The sequence below is a fragment of the Seriola dumerili genome, unplaced genomic scaffold, assembly GCF_002260705.1.
Source record: "Seriola dumerili isolate Sdu_G_001 unplaced genomic scaffold, Sdu_1.0 BDQW01000025.1, whole genome shotgun sequence".
Classification (NCBI taxonomy): Eukaryota; Metazoa; Chordata; class Actinopteri; order Carangiformes; family Carangidae; genus Seriola; species Seriola dumerili.
Genome location: NW_019174280.1, coordinates 11,547,901 through 11,560,427, shown reverse-complemented (window position 1 = coordinate 11,560,427; position 12,527 = coordinate 11,547,901). Strand labels below are relative to the sequence as shown.

Sequence of the window (12,527 nt, the reverse complement as noted above, 5' to 3'; positions counted from 1 at the left end):
TAGGCGTCAAGTAAAATGCCTGAAGACAAAGTTTGACCACGCATGTTGTTTGTTGTAAACATGTACTTATATAATAATATCTATTCTGTGTCATATTCCATGTGTATGAAAGCGTATTAATAAGTCTTTTATTTTAACTATTGATATTATCGTTGCTTTTATTCGCATTACTGCAAGATATTATTTTCGCCAAGAGAGGGCGCCACACACACACACACACACACACACACACGCACGCACGCACGCACGCACGGACGCGCGCGCACACACACACGCTCACAATTTCGTCCATTTCTTTATTTAAACACTTATCAGAGTTGTGATTAAAATGTATCCAGAAAGTTTAACAATAATATATATGAAAAAAAAATTGTTTTGCTTTTAACAAGTAATATATATATATATATAAAATACAATGTATGTTATGCTTGAAACAAGGATCAAATATCTGGGAAATGCAGGTTAAAAGATTTACTTATCTTCCAATATACATGCCAATATCAATATATGTATCTGTGATCAGCCAATATCAGCTTATATCAGCCCAGTATCAGCCCATGTGTCAGCCAAACTCCACCCAAAACTAAACTTTGACGAGTCCAATTCAAACAAAGCATTGCACAATGTGTTCTTGCTTCTATATGTGCAGCCAACAAAGAAATGTAAGGTCTTTTTCTGATGCATGTTATACTCTAACCCTAAACAAGATCTTATTTTAATGCTTTATCATGCAAATATTATAGTATTGTATAGTATAGCATAGTACCTTCCTGTCCTGAAATATCACAACCACAAGCAGCCGTGAACCTCTCAGTTATAGTTTAGTATAGTTTAGAGCTGAGAAGTTGCTGTTAATCGTAGGGACGACCATCATTTTGTCCTCTCTGACATACAGCCTTTAGCCATTAGCCTTTGTTTCTTAATTTTGTTTCAAGCTCTTTTGCTGCCAACAAACCCACTTGAAATCTGAAAAAAGAGCTTACAACCAGCACTTGAAGGCAGCAGCTTTAACCACCACAGAGCAAACCGCTGTTGCTGAGATGTGGACCCACTGGATTCCACATGAATGTTAAAGTCCTCTTATGTAACTTGTAATCAACACCAAAGACAACATATTAACCCAAATAAACAACCAGAAACCAAGCCTTAAGTAGTAAGCTACAGCTTGCAGATGAAGGACAATAGCAGTTAGGCTAACATTACGCTCCAGGGGCCGTATTATAGGCGGTTGTTTTGCAGGTGTAAGTGGTGTCTGCGACTGAATGTCCTTGAGTTACTTCTGGGTTATGAAAGCTTTTTTTTTAAATTTTTATCAGCCCTATCAGAAGGAAAAACCTTAGTCCTATTATGAGACAAGTGTAAACAATTTTTCGCTGCCCCAGGCAAAGAATGAACATGATATTTATTTATGCTGAATAAATATTATCAAGATTGTTTTGTTCTTTGAAATTCTGCCCAGGATAAAAAAAAAAAAAAACACAGGTCACCTTCAAGAGTTGTTTTCCAAGAGAAGGAGCCAGTGTGCCAAGTTAATATGACCTAGGGTTTTCTTAGTGCTTCCACCCGATGCATCTGCTTTTACTTTTTATTTTTTTAAGTCTGTGCTGCAAATCCTTGAAGATTAAACTCTGTCAAATGATGATGATTCGCATGGTTAGCAAGTTCAAACATGCTCTGTATAAGATACTGACAGTCGTATGTATCACACAGTCTTGTTCAAATTGCAAAGCTTTGCTCATGGGATTAAAGTGAACAAGATTCTGCTGTTACATTTGACGTGAATCTGCTGTTCCAGAGTCAGAAATCATTTTGTGTCTGTAATGGTCAAGACTGAGTTGTGTGAAGCTCTAATCTGACTGTAAATCTGCAGTTAAATTTACCACCTCAAGCATGGGATTAAGGCAAGGTTGTGTAACAGAAACCTGAAAGGGATCAGCACCAGTGAATACAGTCAACACAAGACTGCTGTACCAGGAGGCTGACTATAGAGCTCCTGTTATCACACTAGGTCTTGTCATTCCTGTTTTGTTTCTTTTTCTTTTTTTGACCAACCTTAAAGAAGCTCTTTGTATGTTAAAACCATGATGGTCTGATTTATAATAATAAAAAGTGCTTTAACATGCACTGGTCTGTGCAGTCCCAGTGTAAAGGTCAGATCAGGTCAAACACTTCATTCTAAATTCATGGCTGAAGTAGAGATCACTGATTCATAGAGCTCGTAAATGTGACCGGGATCTCGAAGTCAAAATTGATTTCCTGAACATGATAGCATTAGTCCTGTTCCAGACCACTGGAATAGTGAAAAATCCACTCAGTGTTTAGCAAAAGCATTTCCCTTAAAAATGAAAAAAATAACATTCAGTTGTCCCACATAAGGAAGTTGCAGCATAAAAACTCAAAAATGTAAAACATAACAACAACAAAAAAAGAAAAGAAAATTGAAAATGTTAAAATTCAAATGACATCTTTAATAAGAGCCAAAGATTCTTGCTCTTTGATGAACTGCCAGTCACCTCTGTCTGTTTGTAATTATGAGACATTGTCACAAATGAAGAATACAGCAGCCACGGCACTGTACTGCTTTGACTCAGCTGGATAAAAGCCTGTAACTGTGAGGGAGGGATATACTGTACAGTACATGTGCCTTTACATTTCTCTTGCAGCTAGAGGGTGGGGAAGTGGTGGTGGGGTCTTGGCCCTCATTACCATAGCAACAGGTCTCCATGTGGAATAACAGCTGTGGTACAGAGTGTTATGGCGTTTTTGGCCCATTGCCCAGCAGCTCCCTCCCCCAGGTCTTCTTTATGTCTCGCCCTTCACTTTCTGCCCCGGTCCAACGTAAGCTGCTGCACACTGTGCGAATCTTATTACACGATGACGAACAAAACACTGGGGCCCAGGCGGCCAAAGAAGCCCTCTGATTGGCTGGTGGGAGGAGGGCCTGCTGGTGAGTGTGCACATCCAGTGAGACGTCTTACATAAGAGGCAAGGTTTCCCTTACTAGAAAGAGAACACGGAGGGAAAAAGTGAAGGCCTTGTCAGATGGCTCTTTGTTGCTTCTGTTTCAAAACACCTTCCTCCACCACCCTCCAGTGCCTCTTCCTGGAAAGCGCCATCTTTGAGACACACACATGTTCAGTCACACATATAAAGGCAGCCAAAACAAACTCTACATATGGGAATATTTCATCTCTACAAAAGATCGACATGTATTTATTCCATTTGCTTGTGTGTGTGTGTGTGTGTGCGTGCGTGTGTGTGTGTGTGCTTTAAACCTTGAAAGATAAGTTGATTTTCCAGTTATGCATTGGTCCATAGTATAGGCTATACTCACAGCTCTATAAGGTGACCTCACATTTAGAGGCAAATGTCTGCAAAAAGACACTCTGTTCCCAACAGCAGGAAAACTGAATTAGAGCCATATTTGGAACATTGCAAATCTAGTTCAAATATTGATTTTCATTTGCAATTCCGCATTTCTACCAAGGTCCTGAGAGCAAATAATGTTCCACTCTTTCACATGAACAGAAATGACATAAAATCTTGTTTAAAAAGGATTTTGACAAGTGAAATGACAAAATTACCATCAAAACCAGCTGTAATTTAAGCACATGGTGTATCCAGTTTGTATCCCTGCTAGCTGAACTAAACCTCCCTTTATATTTAGAAAGAAAAATAGAAATGCTGCTTTTATGCAATCAGACTAACATGACAAACTTTTGTAGTCATGTAAGCAAGTATGATTAAAGTACTTACAGGGATCTTCTTCATGAGGTCACGACCTTATTTAGTTTTCCCTCTGCCGTGTAAACCTGCAAAATCTTCGGAAATTAAAAATAGTATTATTTTTAGAACGTCTGCTGGGTGTGAGAGCAGATCCTGCAGTGTGAAATTATTCCTACACGGTGGAGTTATGGGGATGTGTGAAAACGCTTCTGATGCAGTTTCTGGAGATTTGTAATGAGAAAATCATATGTTTTCACACCAGCCACAGAGCACACCCGCAGATTTATTGACATACATTGACAGGGGAGAGAGGCAGTAATTAGGTGACGAGAGCTCATGTAGTGTGTGGTTGAAATGAAAGCCAGCACGCTCTTCAAACTCAGCGGCTCATGATAGAGACCGAAAGGAAAATGTGCCTCCTTTTGCTCAACGCTGAATGAAGTCAATTTTTTTGTGCGCTCAGCCGATCTGTCTGCCCTCTGTGCATACTTACTTTCTGCAGTGCAACTGCAAAACAAAACCAAACAAGGTCACCTGGAACAGCTGCAATTACTGACACAGAGAAATTGAAGAAAGGCTATGAAGCGTGTAGTGAAGGAAACTGCTGTCCTCAGGGTTACACTTTATGATCCCTTTTGATGAAGGGACTACAGCAGCTTCGGTTTAGTGCATTTATTGATGTGCTGAGTGGGACACTTTCCTCATCTGGGATGTTTATTTGCCCATTCTTCTTCTGTAGGAGATTGTGGTCCAAGTAAATAAACTGTAGCTCCATTCTGTTCATATGTCTCTGGCTTGTTTAGTTTTGTATTTGCTTTCTTGTTAATTGAAACCTACTTCTCTCAGCTAAAACAGCGAGGAAAGAATTTTGCATCAGTTTGGCACATTAGAGTCAGTTCAAACAAACCGAAACCAAGCAGTTCATCCTCAGATTTGCTTCAGTTGTGCTGCAGCTGCTGCTGATGTGTGACTCATCTTTACAATGAATGTGAAATTTAAAGGCAGTATATATACATATACTCTATATATAGCATACATTAGCACAGCCATCTGCATCAGCTCAGCTTCTTCAACACTTTCCATCACTTCTTTTATTTCCCTTATTTTCTTCAGGTCACAGATTAAACATCACATTTGTTAACTCAACTATATAATTCTTATTTTTAATCATTTCTTCTTTTGATTATTTGGAGGCCCATAAGGTCTCTGGAATTTAGCATAAATGTCCATTTTTCTTGCTTCTTTGACAGAAGCAAATGCACTTTAATCTGTGCTCAACTACATATGATGATTCTGAGTGTCATAACACTGACATTTCAGGTTGAGGAGCCCCACATTTCACCTAAGCAACTGCATTATTGCTTAAGGCAAAAATGCTTCAACCCTATATTGTAGCAGGGGAGCATTTATATCTGCATAGTAGAGTCAATCAAAGCAGGTTTGTGCTTGTGTTTTGTAAAAAAAAAAAAAAAAAAAAAAAAACCTGTGTGATGTGTTTTCTCAAATGTCCACATATGCAGATCCTAACCTTTGGATTCTTCTTTACGTCATATGATTTTGTTTGACTTTGTTTCACTTTTGGTGTGACCCTATGATTTTTGCCACACAAAGGTATTCATGGGTTATATCTCATGTCCTCAATACTCATCTCTGCAGTCAGACATGTACCAATACAAGTATCAACTTGTTCAAGAAATGCTGAAAATGCAACCAGACTTTATTATTATTATTATTATTATTATTACCTACAATTACCATAGTCAGATCAATAAAAAGGTAACATTTGAGATAAATCTGGCCATTTTATTTGTGAGGTGATTCTGCAGGTCACTGCATTTTAAGCTGTACTCCACAGAACGGCCATTAAGATCACTAAATGCACGCTCCAATGGATCTTGTTTGCCAACGGTTACACACTGCCAGGAATACTGTAAGTGATATTTAACGCTCAGCAGCTTGTATAACTGACCATTTTTATACACCTTAAAACAAAAAGGAAATGGTTTTTAAAAAAAAAACCCAAATCTATCACTTTAACTGAAGACAGATCCATGTTCAGACGATTTAAACGTTCACTTTGACTGAGAGAACATGTCGTACTCAAAATATTTGCCATGGCACGCTCTCTATCACACAGAGGGTCAAAAATGAGGCAACATTGTCCCGTGTTTTGTTTAGATAAGAGAATCTACTTGTAGGGGTTTAATCGTCTGTTGTGAAGGTGTGAAAAAAGGAAACCACAGAAACAAGCAGACGTATGTGGAAAAGTTTTAATTGTCAAAGCTTGTTGTGTAATTGAAAGGCAGACAGAACTTGCTAAGACTTTCACATAGAAACCAGTTTCCACATTTCTTTTACAGAAAGTTGAAATACAGAAAACCACCAAATGTGGCTAAATGTAAATGTGACATACAGAGTCACATTTCCCTTTTGTGACAAAATAAATCCCACAGAGTTAATGAAAAAAAAAAAAAAAGTTAACATAAAAGTGGACAGAAACATGTAGAAAAAAAAAAGTGTTAAGAAATGCTTTCACTTGATGAAGCTCCTACACATTTAACACCAACAGACAGAATAAATAATGTTATGTGGAATAAACAGAAGAACAATTCTTAAGAATTATCACTCCGCACAGCTCGAAATACAGATGCACTGTACCAGAAAAAAAATCGCCCACACAGTCTCACTTACTTGTCAGTAATTTTAGGATAGAGTTCCATCTAAAGTGCAAAAGGACACCACTTGAGTATTTGAATACCCCTCAATCCAAAGTTAATTGATTTTAGCCCCATGAGCTTTAGTCCCTGAATACTTGAATTTTGACAATCCATGGAATTTTGGCAGACAAAACCCTGACCGATTTGGATTCCTAAAGAAAAACCGGTAGAAATGCTCACAAATACACAGTGCAACATTCCCTTGATTTTTGCCCAGAAAACTGAATTTTGCTCTATTCATTAACATGCAAGTTATCCCTTTTATTTTTTGCTTTTTTTTTTTGCTTTTTAAAACCAAACAAGTTTTCACAGGCCACCTTGATATCCCTGATACTGCCAACAACCTTCCACTAACAGACTGCTCTTCACCAAAATCTATGAGCAGAAAAAGGGGAAAGAGAGCATAGGAGGAGTAGATAGACGGGAGCGGGGAGGATTGTCTTGCCCGTACTGAACTTTACATTCTGGAGGCACGATAGCTTTGTGCCTGGCAAGCAGAGCCCTTCTGATTTTACAGAGAAGTGAGAGAACGACCCCGAACAGGCCATGTTCCTCTACTCTCTTTGGTCAGTCTATACATTATGTACAAAGAACACTCGAGACTGATGTGCTCCCTCAGTTAGCGCGAGCCATGCGTGTTTCTGCACCAAAGTAGTTGAGCATTGTCTGGACGAGCTCTGGAAGATCGTAATCATGTTTCCAGCCCCAGTCTTTCCGTGCGTTGGAGTCGTCGAAGTTCATTGGCCAACTGTCAGCTGGGGAGGCACAGATAGGGGAGACAAAGAATCTCATTAAAAAAAAAAAATTCATGAGCAATAAAACACACCATTGCTAGCGAGCTGCTACACCCTTCACTTGGTGTTGTATGAACTTTAAATAGATAATGCCGAGTCACTGATATTACCGAGTCATTTTGATGACTTTACTTGAGTTCCTGTTATAACTACATTTCAGCTTGTCACAGATAACAAATTTAAAAAAAAAGAAAAAAAAAAAGAAAAAAGATGACTAACCAATTGCCTGTCTGACGGGGTCTACATCATACGTGACCTCCAGCTCGGGCATCTGCTTCTGGAGCTCCTGGGCCAGCTCCTCGGGGGTGAAGCTCATGGCATTGATGTTATAGGTCCTCATGCTCAGTGTGTCAGTTGGCGCCTCCATCACCTCCAGCGTGGCACGAAGGCAGTCGTCAATGTACATCATGGGCAGCCGCGTGTCGGGTTTCAAGTTGCACTCAAACTTTCCGCTTTTGATTGCATCGTGGAAAATCTGGACAGCGTAGTCTGGTCAGAGACAGAAAACAAATGTTATTATTGCACCAGTTTAGAAATAAGTGCAACAGTGTTTAAGTTTTTTTTTTTTTTTTTTTTTTAATATTTAACGATACTGCAGTTATGAAAAACCAGACTGATGACAACAACAGACAGAATTTGAGTGTAGACGTGGTTATGGTAGCTGTTCAGACACGTAAAAATATGGAGATAGTGCATTGAGTTATCTGCTGGCCTAAAAATACAAGCAAGTCATGACAGCTCTCTGGAATAAGTCAGTTACATAACAAACTTGTGACAGGACAGGAACAGTACAGGAATAGACATCATTAAAATTGAAACCTTGTATAAGGTCTGAATTTCATCTCTCTCACCTGTTGTACCGCCCCCAGGCATGGAGTCAGCAGAGATGATTCCTGGGTAGCGGAGACAGCGGAAATCCAGGCCGTAGCGGTGGTGGTAGTACTGTCGCAGAAAAGGAAGAAACCAGTTATTGATAAAATCCCATGTAAGATTTTCAGTGGGTTCTCAGATCTGATATCTACGCTGTCGATTATTAATATCTGAGATCTCACCTCTCCCATCAGCTCTGCATGGACTTTGGAAACACCATAGATGGTGCGAGGTCTCTGCACACAGAGATCTGGCGTAGGGTTACGGGGTGAAGTAGGACCAAAGGCACCAATGGTGCTGGGGACAAACAGACGAAGTCCGTGCTCCGCTGCGATGTCCAGGATGTTGTGAAGCCCTAAAGAAGACAAAAACACACAAACCTTCAAATTAAGATATTCCCAACTTAAACCGGTATTTAAGGGAACATTGTTGCTGTAGTGACTTGGCACTAAATTGAAATTAGAATTTCACTCACCGGTGATGTTAACGGAACGTGCCAGGGCCACGTTAGCCTCTCCAACAGCGCTGAGGAGAGCGCTGTAGTGAACAAGCCAAGTGATGCGGTTGTTCACCACAATTTCCCGCAGGTTCTTGTAGTCCAGGATGTCTGAGTAGATGAAGGGGCCTGATGGTGACAGATGATTGAAGGTTGTATAAAATCAACTGTTTGAGTCGTCTTGTATATTTATGCTTATTTAGAAGCAGGAATAAAGTTCATTACCCAGCACAGGCTTTGTCTCTATTAACTTTTTCAGGGCGAGTACCAAGTTTCTGATAGACTGCTCTTCTGTCTTTCATTATTACATCAGTTTTTCTTAAAATTAATTCAGTAATATCACTCTTAATATATTAATGTTTGTTTCTTTCACATTCATTTCTACATGTATTTTTTTCCCTCAGACTTCAGTCATGTAGATGGTTGGAGCCTGTTAACTGCTAAATTCATTACATGTTTTGACAGCTTATTACCATACACTGACAGAACAAAGTCAACACGTGTCATATTTTGATTTGGGGTAAATTTATAAAAATAACATTTTTCAGGAAAATGTGAAAATAAATGAAAACCAGTATGAACCGACTGGTGTTCCTCATTTGGTCATTTCAGACAGAGACAAAAAGGCATTTCATAACCTCTTCCTGCCCTGCATTGCCAAACACCTGAAATTTGAAATGCCTCTGGTATTAGCCCTAAGAAGAACTTTGTACTCTGTCATGTGATGAAACAAAGAGGAGGATGAACGTTCTTAACATTGTTTTTCACAAAAGCGTATGCGCAATGTAGGTAATCTGATACACCCTTGAAAATCCAACTGCCTTGAAAGCAAATATAAATATAAATGTAAATATATATATATATATATATATATATATATTGTGAAAGCGTGTGCATCTGGAACTGATGAATTTCACACGGCCAAAGTCAAGTCTAATACACCACCCTATCTGGTTTACTCACCGCTGTGGAAAACGTTGCTTGGAGGTTTTCTGATGTCAGACAGAATCACATTGTTCTTTCCAAACCTCTTCCTGTGAAGCAGGAAACCCAAGATTAGACAACTTGAAGAAATGCATCAGAAACTGTTCTCACACTGTTACAATGATATCTCACGACCCATTGTTGTTTGCAGCCTGTAAACACATGATGTGCAAGGACAAATTAGAAGTCTTACCTCAGAAGTTTGGCGAGCCCCACCCCGAGCTGACCGAGGCCACCTGCCATTAGACGGAGAGAGACAGAAACACATTAAATCAGCAGCAGCTAATAATCATCAGCACTGGTTTCCATGGAGACTGAAGTAAGTGGGCCATAAGAAAAAATGGTCATGGCACTTAACGCCTACATTTTGTTTTCAAACTGGCATCTCATTCTGCGTTCATTGCCAAACCTGTTAGGAAACCTGCTAGACTCGAGTCACTGTAAAGCTCATGACTTAACTTCACAATCCTCAATTACAGTACAGATCATTTAAAAACAATGCTGTCAGGCCTCTTTCTAAAATTAAGAAAAAAAAAAAAAAAAAAAAAGTGCTCTATTATAGTCGGCAGATGTTTACCAAAGACCCAAAAACAGATGCTGCGTACCTGTAATGAGCACCTTGGGGTGGTCTGTTTCTGAGAAGGACACAGAGTGGAAGCTGGCATCAGAAGTCACCTGTCGGGGGGAGAAGCTGATGTTGCGAACAGCCACCGTTAGGGGCTGGCAGCCACACCCAGGGGTGCTGAGCAGGGCCTGTTTGGCCACCTTGCTGAGGGTTCTGATGACAGCCATTTCGGTACCTGCAGAAAAAATAAAAAAATAAATAAAAGTGTTCACGCTTTAGGGTAGTTTCAGGGCTGACAAATTCCACTGGCATCAGCAAAATTTAGAGCTATTTTTCTTTAAGAGCAGAAGACTTCTTGTTTCATACGAAAGGAGTCCCACCAGTTTATTGAAAACCACTTTGGAGCTGACATTTGAATATGAGACTGCCATCATCTGGTGGCCCCTTTCACTGTATTTTTTGGCCAAAGCATGAAGATCTGTGTCAATAGATTTGGGCTCCTCTCCAAACCCCAGGCGCCAAGAGACACGGAGGATAGACTGCAAAACTGGGAGTGTGGAAACGACTTCATTTACGACCCTTTTTCTATCTACAGAAAAATGGTGAAAACAGCATGAGAGGCAACAAAAAGTGTCAGCAGGGAAGACACGTAGGCTTCAGTCTGATGCAAATGACAGGCTATTGTTTTCCATATAGGCACAGCGGAGCCTCAAGCGCATAGCAACACAAAGACTTTATCCTCCGCCTTTCACTCAGTGTCTGGTTACAAAACTTTAACTGGACAATGCTGAAGACGTCTCACGTGCTGGAGACGCACAGGACTGTACAGAACACATGGAACATGAAGGCAGCAGACTGAGAGCAGCTCTCTAAACTATATTACTAGTTCCATAAAAGACGTTAACCGTGAATTATAAGTTTATTCTAGTCTATCCGTGTTTCTCCATTTGTCCATCACTGAACCGCCCCAACCTCTGTGCAACACATCTACTCAAAAGTGAACTTACCGAAAGAGCAGGGAGCTTCCAAAAAAAAAGGAAGGAATGGAATAAGTTGAGTGTATTTATACTGCCCTGCCTTCAACGAGAACCAATCAGGAGGAGAGGGCGTACAGTGCCACACAGCAGCAGACGACAACAGTGTCAAGATCAGGTCGATAATGACGGTAACGGATTTGGAAATATTTTAGCAAATGAACTGAGTGATCTATATCTTGAAAAAAAAGCCCCCCCCCCCCCAAAAAAAAAAAAACAAGTACATCATAATTTATGCTATATCTAAATACAGCATCTATGTTATTATAGAGAAAAAATATACATTAATGTAAAACTTGACAATTTTGCACGAAAAAGCCGTGTGATTCTTATCCATCATATATGTGGCACTGACCCCTCGCCACGCTCACAGCATGTGCTGATCACTGTTGTGCCAACACGCTTTTACGTGCACACCACGTAAGCAGGTTGAATAACAGGGGGATCAGAACTACTCCCCCTTTGCTGGTGCGGCGTGTCAACGTGGATGTTTTTTTTTTTTATTAAATAAATGTCTATAATTTAGTTCCTTGATGACAGGGTCGCTGGTCTCCATTTAGCTTTGCTGATTTTCCATATGATGAAAACGTTTAATTAAGAGGCTGAAAAAATCCTGAATGACTGAGAACCATCGGCAGATAGAACATATTCAAGAGAGGAGGCCTGTGGTTGGCACTCAGCCATCCAGACTAATGGAACCAGGCCAGTGCGCCGGAGTGAAGCTGTCTTGGCACAACACGTCACTGTTAGACTATAGCATTTAGGAGGGATCTTTGCCTATGCTATAAAAAAAGGGGTCGCAGGAGCAGCACGTGTTCACAGTAGGCTAAATAAATATTGTACATATTGATAAATGAAACTAAAACATTAATTGATTTTTAGTCTCCACGTGCGCGCGGACTAATACAGGAAATATAACGGTTTACTCACCGGTTGCTATAAAGGAGTAAAAGCAGACAAAAAATCCTGTCTGACTGGCTCTATGAGAATGAGATGCAGTTTCCTCTTCTGAGCTGATCCTGTGGCCTGCAGCTTCTCTGACCTGATGTCTGTGTTATCTCCGTCCAGTGTTGCATCAGCTGCGTCTTCTAGCTATATATCAGCGGCCATCTGGTTTCAGGGGAAGCCGGCTTTCTCTCGGATTGGTGGAGGCTCGGAGGTGCGGTCCTCCCTCACAGACCACTCCCACAGAGCGTCACCGACACCCAGCACCCACCACCCTGCAGCCCTGCTCATCCCGGCTCGGCTCAGCTCAGCCAGGCTGCAAAGACTGTGAATGCGTCCATTCACTCCCGGTAAAATCTAAGACCACCAGTAGGGTTTTACGTGGTCTCCAAATAA

At 40.4% G+C, this 12,527-nt stretch overlaps 1 protein-coding gene across 3 annotated transcripts; it reads right to left on the bottom strand.

Annotated features, from left to right (window-relative positions):
* Positions 1 to 5,982: 5,982 nt before the first annotated feature.
* Positions 5,983 to 12,270, bottom strand: LOC111216364 (L-threonine 3-dehydrogenase, mitochondrial-like). 3 transcript variants are annotated; one of them, XM_022737867.1, is made up of 9 exons: positions 12,117 to 12,270; positions 10,193 to 10,387; positions 9,781 to 9,823; positions 9,567 to 9,637; positions 8,583 to 8,732; positions 8,290 to 8,462; positions 8,089 to 8,179; positions 7,457 to 7,726; positions 5,983 to 7,198 (listed from the first exon to the last, which is right to left on the bottom strand). In XM_022737867.1, the coding sequence occupies exons 2-9, from the start codon at positions 10,377 to 10,379 to the stop codon at positions 7,059 to 7,061; spliced, it is 1,125 nt and encodes a 374-aa protein (XP_022593588.1). In that variant the 5' UTR covers positions 10,380 to 10,387; positions 12,117 to 12,270; the 3' UTR covers positions 5,983 to 7,058. The 3 variants fall into 3 exon arrangements, with proteins under 3 accessions (XP_022593588.1, XP_022593589.1, XP_022593590.1); XM_022737868.1 differs by lacking the exon at positions 12,117 to 12,270 and adding an exon at positions 11,160 to 11,233; XM_022737869.1 differs by lacking the exon at positions 12,117 to 12,270 and adding an exon at positions 10,533 to 10,698.
* Between the last annotated feature and the right edge of the window lie 257 nt (positions 12,271 to 12,527).